This window comes from Anarrhichthys ocellatus, unplaced genomic scaffold, assembly GCF_004355925.1.
Source record: "Anarrhichthys ocellatus isolate YVR2014 unplaced genomic scaffold, GSC_Weel_1.0 scaffold10, whole genome shotgun sequence".
NCBI lineage: Eukaryota > Metazoa > Chordata > Actinopteri > Perciformes > Anarhichadidae > Anarrhichthys > Anarrhichthys ocellatus.
The window spans coordinates 10,423,761-10,432,682 of NW_022280040.1; the positions used below are offsets into that span (position 1 = coordinate 10,423,761).

The following is an 8,922-nucleotide window of genomic DNA, read 5'->3' on the forward strand; positions in this document are numbered from 1 at the left end:
AGGAAAAGGAAGGAGATGGTATTTTGTACGACTGAGACCAAACTGAGGCTGTCGGTCTGAGATGAATGGAAACAGCAGCAGACACTGAAATGCTGCTTTCACATTTCATTCTGCTTTGTGCAACATTCACCGTTCGCTTTTTACAAGCATGGAATGAATAATAATAATGTTTTTGCCGGCTTGGATGTATCGCAGGAATAAAAGATATGGACAACATGTACGTTTTTCTAAAACCTTCAAATTCTTTCATAAATCCATCCGGTTCACCTCATGTAGGACGACATCCCTTTTTTGCAACTCGTTAGGATTTGATGACAAAGGATGTTCCTTCATCAGAGTACTTCATAAAAAAGATTCCAGTGTTTAGTCTGATATCTATGAAGCCATTACATTCTAAAAGTGTGTTAAGATCTTATTAAATTCGTAATAAATAAGTGTCTATTCGTCACACAGATGCTAATAAGTGTTATTGAATGCCTGCAGCGAATGTTTGTTTACTTCAGTTTAAATTATTCACCTTGATCGAAAACCCTGTCGGTATTATTTAACTTCAGTTTCTCCCTTCTTGTTGCAGTTGTGCTTGTATGAATGTTATATAATAATACATTCATTTGTATCTTCATGTTTCATATGACTCCAGTTGTTTTCGTAATGTGATGTTGTTTTGACATGTGAATTTGAGGAATTGTGTTTTTTTCCCGTTAAAGCAAAAAGTCAACAAAGTGGTCGCTGTGTAAAGGTTAAAGGCTGCACAGCACAGGGAAGCTGACAAACAGAGCTGTTGCTGAGGTGGCAGCATGATTTATTGAAGTTACTTTGCAGCAGTGATTCACAGAGTACACACTGGTCAAACAAACGGCTTCATATCAGCACACATTTATCAAATTCCAGGCAAAGCTAACAGAAAATGAGCCACCCATGTACATCAGTTTTCTTGTGCATTGTATGAGCTTCGAAATGCCCTTCTGAGTCTAAAAAGACAGAAATAAATAAGGCAATATTGAAAATAGCACTTACCAATATATAAAGACTGTCACGTAGGATAAGTTGCTCTTCACATCGCAGCGCAACATATTTAAGGCAAGAATAAAAGCAACACGTTACACAACACATACATAAAAATACATTCAGTTTTTTGCCATAAATATGATGAAAAATAGATCTCTGTATGGTCATACATACATGCTGAGGGTGAGAACAACCCACGTGTGCAAATTTACACAAATATCGACACAAACCACAAATTCACAGGAGCTTTGAATGGAAATCCACAGATGTGATGAGTCAGATTGTGTTTCTAGCTATTTGCAAACACTGAAGCTGCTTTCTGTTCATCCCTGGGATAGAAATCTCTTTTTGGCTGCTCTGCTTCAAAGGGGAAAGCAGCGGTTCACAAACACTGCATCCCTGATGAGGTAGGGTAAAAAAGCTGCCATCATGGAGCCAAAAACTGGGAATACACACTTTAGAGGAAAGTTTCTGTAGGTAAAATAAACTAAACATTTAAACCAGAAATGCTTATTAAGTGCCATCTTTTGCCTGAGAAATCCCCATTTTCCCCATTTCAAAGTCATAAATACATCATCTTTTTTCTGTCATTTGTTGTTCAGGACATTCTGTACTGAAGATACTGACTGACTGAATATTGAGTATTTACCCTCATCACTGTAAATACTGTATGTCACCCAGTGACTGAGCAAAGAGAAATTGTGGTATTTCTTTCTTGTTTTCAGATGCATCTAGTTTGATCTCAGTGTTGAAAAAAAAAATCACATTCAACACCTCTTTTCTACAAAGTAGTCTGTTTTAAATTCCCTCGTTTCCCTCTGTGTGTGTCAGACAGTTAGAAACAGAAAAAGGTAGAAACCCACTTTAGTTAAGCAGGATGTATTCATTGCAATGCAACACACAATAAGTACATGCCAGGGATATCCGCTTGCACTCTCATGGTTTCTGTTACGAGGTGGATTACATTCTCAAACATGGAGGTCGTCTGTCATATACTGTGTTCATCTCTTTGCTAGATATCCAGAGTAGACGCACTGTGACATTTAAGTTCCATAATCAAGGTTATAAGGTGTATTAAGATCTTTACGATCGGTGATCATGGAGATTTAGATTTTCTTTGACAGGAAACAAGAAAAAATGTTTGAGTATATGTATCAGTACACGCTGATAATCTTTACTTCAAATTGCACTTTAGACCGGTGTTAACTACCAAACAAAATAGCATTTTTTCCACAGAGCGATAGTATTTTACAAGGTGTCTGTAAACCCACCTCTTCAGCAACTCAAATGCCCTACTTATCCCTCATTACAGCCGAGTGTAGGGCACAGCCTGAGCGCAGGGCACAACAAAGCTACACCAGTCCACAGTGATCAAAGTCCCTGTCGGCCAAGTTTCATTCTAATTGCTGATTGTAGCTTTCAGAGTTGAAGCTCTGCTGACACTCACACGCACAGGAGCACGTGTGAGCAGCAGAAAAGCTCTTTGAAGGTTTTCCTCATCTCCTGGCTGCGAAAGGCGTAGATGATGGGGTCGATGACGGAGTTGCACATGATGAGAATGAGGTACATGTTGAAGTGGGACATGAAGCATGTGCAGTAGGGGTTCCTGGGGCAGGTGATCATGAGGATGAGGTGGAGGAAGAAAGGCGCCCAGCACACCACGAACACCCCGAGGAGGATGGTGAGGGTGATGGCGCCCTTCATGTTGGCCCGCTGATGGATGGGCGCGTTGCCCGGCAGCGCTGCGATCCGCTTCATGTGCAAGCGCGCCAGCAGGAACATGTGGACGTACAGCGACGCCATGAGCACCAGCATGGTGAAGAACATGATGATGAGGCAGATGAGCACCGTGGTGCTCTCCGAGTAGATGATGAACAGGATGCCGGACACCGTGCAGCCGGTCCAGATGCTGCCGATGACCAGCATCGCCCTTCGCAGGGTGACGATGTTGTGGTATCGCAGCGCGTAGAAGATGGTGATGTAGCGGTCGACGGCAATGGCCAGCAAGCTGCAAATGGACGCCAGCAAGGAGCTGCAGATCATAGAGTCAAACACGTTGTCCATGTTTCTGATCAGTGTGACGGGGATGGTCAGGTTGCCCCCGTTAATGAGCGCTATGACGATGGTCTCGGAGGCGTTGGAGACACTGACGAGCATGTCGGCAACGGCGAGGCTGCAGATGAAGAAGTACATGGGCGAGTGAAGGTTCTTGTTTTTGACTATGGCAGCAACCACCAGGATGTTCTCCAGCAGGCTGACGATGCCCAGAGTGAGGAAAACCTCCGTGGAAATCAGCAGCTGCTCGTAGCATCCTGCTGATGAGTCCTTCCCCTCGGCCGATGGGTCTTTGTTAAGTGGCAAGATGCCTGAGGTTTGGCTCCTGTTGTGGTAGCCTAGGGTCAATCCATTGTGCTCCGTGGCATTCATGATCAAAGTCCCCGTCTTCTTGGCTTAGGTCTTCTTTTTCTGTTGCTATTATTCCATTGTCCGTGTTTAAATGTCAGCAGTCGTCCTCATCATCTGAATGACCACCAAGAAGGGAAAATGTAAAAAAAATCTTCCTTTTTCCTTCCTCAGGTTTACCAAAAAAAAATAGGCAATTATCTTGAAACATCTGCTGCTGCTGTTGTTACTCTCAGCCAAAAACAATCCCACGGGACTCCTCTCATCCCTCCGCTCAGAACTAAATAAATGTTCCCAAAGTAAATGTATGGAAGATTCGGTGGAAGGAGTGAAGCAGAGAGGTGTTTGAGACGGTGAATCAACGGTGAATCAATGGTGAGCGGGAACATGAGAAGCGGAGAGATCAGAGCGTACGAGCTCGCCGTGTGAGTGCAGGCAGATCATCACTTAGTAAGCTGCTGTGGTCTTCCCTTCTCCGTCCGTCTCACTGCTATTATACGCACACACACACACATGTAAACACACACACACCCCCTCCTGTAGTTGTTTTTGTCCTATCCGCTTGCTGATAAGGTGGGAGGAGGAGCAAGGTTTGTCTTGACGAATGAATGAGCAAATTTAAAACTGAATGGATTTGTGAAACTTGGTGCATCGACTTACAGGCTGAATACACGCTTCAATCTTTAAAACATTAAATGAATGAATGAACTAAAAAAGGTTAAGTTTCCACCTGACAGTGAAAACAATGCAGAGACTAAATGATGAAGTACAGGGTGATATATTCAAGAGTATACATACTATTATTCTACATACTGTAATGCTATTTTATTGTTTATGCTCATGTTAAAATCAATATTGTATATGTGGTAATGTATTTAGCTTGGTTGCTAAAAAATGCTCCATGCTGTTGCAGGAAAACAAACCAAAACGATGAGCTAAAACAGGCTAAACGTCTCTAATGGTGAAACGACTCTGTCACTTTGAACCCTTTTAAACATTTCATTTGCTATATTGTTCATATAAAATAATATTAATAAGAGTAGTAATAGCAGCAGTAGCACTAATAATAGCAGAAATAATAATGGAAAACTGATAATACTAATAATAACAACAGCATTGGATATAATAGAATAATAATGATCGTAAAAGCAGTAACAGTAGCAGTAATAGTAATTGAACAGTAATTGAATAGTAATTGGGTGTCGGGTATAACCGCACTCCATGAAAACCTGAGAGGCGAGAAAGCACAAAGACACCGGGGAAGAAGTCAAGAAGCTGGTTGTAAACCTCTTTGTGGCAAAACTTGGTCAGAACACGACACACAACGAATGTGTGAAGACGCCGTGTCCCTGTGCTGTTGGTTCAGCCTCTATCTGACCACATGCCTCCTTGTTAAAGGTTTCATCTCTGCTGCTGCTCAATGAGAGCTGACTTCACTGTGACGAAAGGGTAACTGTGGTGCAAGGTCTGGAGGTGATTCATGCATTTCATGTGGGTGTACCGGCAAAATGCAAAAAGAAAAATCTACAAAAGATCTACACACAGGAGATCTACACACAGGAGATCTACACACAGGAGATCTACACACAGGAGATCTACACACAGGCGATCTACACACGGGCGATCTACACACGGGAGATCTACACACGGGAGATCTACACACAGGAGATCTACACACAGGCGATCTACACACAGGAGATCTACACACAGGCGATCTACACACGGGCGATCTACACACGGGAGATCTACACACGGGAGATCTACACACGGGAGATCTACACACGGGAGATCTACACACAGGAGATCTACACACAGGAGATCTACACACAGGCGATCTACACACTGGAGATCTACACACAGGAGATCTACACACAGGCGATCTACACACTGGAGATCTACACACAGGAGATCTACACACAGGAGAGCTACACACAGGAGATCTACACACAGGAGATCTACACACTGGAGATCTACACACAGGAGATCTACACACAGGAGATCTACACACTGGAGATCTACACACTGGAGATCTACACACTGGAGATCTACACACAGGAGATCTACACACAGGAGATCTACACACAGGAGATCTACACACAGGAGATCTACACACAAGGGATGTTTGCGTCGTTCCAGTTACTCCAGTTATTTGCAGAAATAAATGCTGCCTAAAGTCACTTTTCTCAAGTTAAGACACAATATAAGATATATAAAAGAGATTGTGTAAAGAAGTTACAGAGAAAGGGGATGCAGTTTGGAACGAGGCTTTAGAGTTGGTTCACTTTTTTAAATTTAAGATCCTACATTGACGTGACAACTCAAGAACAAAGTTATACAAATATTGACCGTGGTGTCTAAGGTGTGGTAGCAGAGGCAGATTCTCTTCACAGCTATGCCATGTCCCTGAATACAGGAGGACTGGAATCAAATATTTGAAGTGTGGTTTTATTACGTCATATTTGGGGATTTTTGGGGACATTGTCCCCGCCTGTCTTTGGACGCTAAAGCTCTAAACCAGCTGTTGGTGGTCCTGTCTCACAGTCAAATCTCTGAGGAACATCTTTCTCTCAAGATTTGTCAAATTGTCCTACGGGATAGCTCAAAATTGGAGCCAGAGAGGTTTATTCTCCAGGGCTGTGACCTTACACTGAATTCGGGAGGTAAAAGGCAGCCAGTGGAGGTTTGTGAGGACTGGAATGATGCTCTCTGATATAAATGTCCCCGCTGTGGGACTAATAAAGGCTTATCTTACATTATCTTTAAGATATTTCTCAGGTGTTGTAATGCAATAATGTGTTTGTAAAAGGTCAATCCAACATCCAATACAAGTCCTAATATTTGAAATCATATTCTCTCACAAACACCTCCTTCTCCATCGTCTCATTCATTCTGTTGGTGATGAGCAGACGTACTTAAGCAGCTATATTTGGGTGTGTTTGGAGCTTAGAGAGTATACTAATTATTATATCGCAGTTACATTATGATGAGCAGATAATTACTTACAAATACTGTGTCTTGACAGGAATGTAGCCTTTGTGGAAATAATTGCTGCATAATTATATTAAGTGATACTTAAGTGCTTATAAAGGCAATTACTTTTTGTATTACTAATTTCTAGATAATTATCGAATATACAAAAAGACAATTACCACACTGAGTGCTACATTGCCTCCCAAATATTAATTACAGTCTGCTATGTTTACATGAATGTCATATTGTCCTTTCACTGGAGGTTTTTCATCTGCTCATCACTCAGATACACTTTTTTAAAATGTCCTGTTAAGACCTTGGCTTGTTTTACATCACGTTGATTTTGAATAAACTTTAACAGAACGTTTGATAATGTCTGTGTTGTGCCAAAATGGAAGCAGAAAGTGTTTGTCAGTGAAACCTTGAAAGTAAAACACATTCACTAAAAAGAAAACCTTTGAGGAACTTTGAAACTACATTGAATTTGCTCTGACTCATGAAATCAACTGAATGGCGTCTTCAAGGTTGTTGTGCGTTCATTGTGTTTTAGTTTTGCACCTCACACCTTCACTGTTTTGGTTTAGTGTCACCGCTCTGTAGTTTAGTTGACAGCCACTGATCAACGTTAGCAACGATAGCTAGTGAGCACAACGGAGCATCGAGCAGGTAAAGAGCCAGATACCTGGCAACGATGATGCCCGTAACCACAGTAAGTCATTGTTGTCCTGAAGAGAGGAGAGTGTGAGACGCTGCCGGAGGAGCTGCTGAGAGTTTACTCTGAGCGTAGAAGGGTTCCAACCATCCGGGGCTTTTCATAGAACATTTATGGCTGTAGCCTCGGACTATTCTGCCTTAAAGGCTTGTATTTTTTGCGTCGCAATTTCTGTGCGCTTCCCTTTCTATTCTTATTACATGTATCATTTTTGTTAAAAGGATTGACGATGTATTAATTTGATTGTGTTGTTACACATCTACGTATTGCACTTTTGCCCATTCTCCATTGCTCTTCTGGAAGTTTTCTTCTATTTTTTTTGGTGTTAAGGAGTTTTTCCTTATCCGATGAGAGAGTCCAAAGACAGAGGATGACAAAGCTGCAGTTCAAAATAAAAATGACTGAGAGCATGAGCGATGCAGTTACAGAAAGGTAAGGTTCAAAACAATTGACCCAGGACGAAGAAAAAGAAACCCCACCTGTTGAAAAATACCCCATTTTTTCCACAACCTTTGCAATAATGGATCTACTTAAGTTGTAAGATCTAAGATGTAAAGGATGATTTGCTCTTCTCCTTCACGGCTGCACACTCAACAGACTAAAACACAAGACTTCACATTTGAAAGTACAAGCCAACGTCACAATTGAACATTTACAGTTCAACACCCCCGAACTCTAAAAGCACCAGCCGCAGGCTTGTTCACAATGCATCATAAATTGAATAATCAGAACTACAAAGAAGTAAACAGCCATTAATGGATTAATTATGGAGGTGCCAATCATTCATCTAAAAGTTAATGTATCTGTTATGAGAGATAGTGAGTGGGGGTGAACGGCTCCTCCTAATTAATATCTGAAGAATAGAACCAGTGAAAAGCATGATGCTTGAGATATAGATGAAGGCCAAAGAAACCCACAGTCAAGGATGTTTCTCCTCCTGATGAAATGCTTGTTGAAAGCTGTTACCATGGTAAATGTGTGGTAAATGTGCAGAGCAAGTCACTGGATAAAAACACTATATTCAAATCTGACACGCAAATGTCCCCTGAAAGATAAGGAGAAAAGTAAAATACCTTTTTCCTTTTTACACGGCACTTTTCTCTCAGATACCATACGGATACACTGCTAATTTGTGGTGAATTTATGGCTCCTTGTGCCAGCTTTGCATGGCGTTAAAAAGCTGCAAAATGTTACTAGCATCCCCTAAAGTTCACCGTCTTTGAGAAATACAAATGAAGCTGACCTAGAAAGAAAAAAAAACACAGAGAGAATTCATACCGATGGCCACGATTGTCTTTTAGTGCCACAAATTCCATCAAGTGGGGCTTTTTATGCAGCTCTCTACGCATTAATGGCGAGCCGCTGGGCTTCACAGAGAGCCTAAAGGACGGGAAAAACAATGCAAATCAAAGTGACAAAATTGTGGCACTCTGCTTGCTAAAATGGTTGATGGAATGATGGAAATAATTTCACTGTATGCAATGCTGACAGGTACCACAGTCCATTTTGTAACTTAAAAGGCCTCTAACACTATAGGATTTTCTGATGAGCTAAAGTGGCTTAAAGTGTGCAGAGGCTCTTTGGTTGATGCACTGCAAATACGTTAAAGGTAACACAGAGAACAAGGAGGAAGGACTTTTAATTAAAATGACACAACAAAACGTTCATATTACGATATGTTGTGAATTCAATTTCCAAACAAAACAAACCAAATTTATGGATTAGAAAAAATTGTCAGGGAGTGTTTCAAGAGATTCAAACAATAATACTGATTCCGAAGCCTGAGTTTTCCAAAGCCTCTAAAAGTTGACTTTGTTCAGAAAAAATCA

At 41.3% G+C, this 8,922-nt stretch overlaps 1 protein-coding gene across 1 annotated transcript; it reads right to left on the reverse strand.

The window, feature by feature from the left end:
• Positions 1–664: 664 nt before the first annotated feature.
• On the reverse strand, positions 665–3,981 carry mc4r (melanocortin 4 receptor). The gene has a single exon (XM_031850148.1). It carries the CDS (start codon positions 3,433–3,435, stop codon positions 2,452–2,454), a length of 984 nt encoding a protein of 327 aa, XP_031706008.1. The 5' UTR covers positions 3,436–3,981; the 3' UTR covers positions 665–2,451.
• Positions 3,982–8,922: the final 4,941 nt, after the last annotated feature.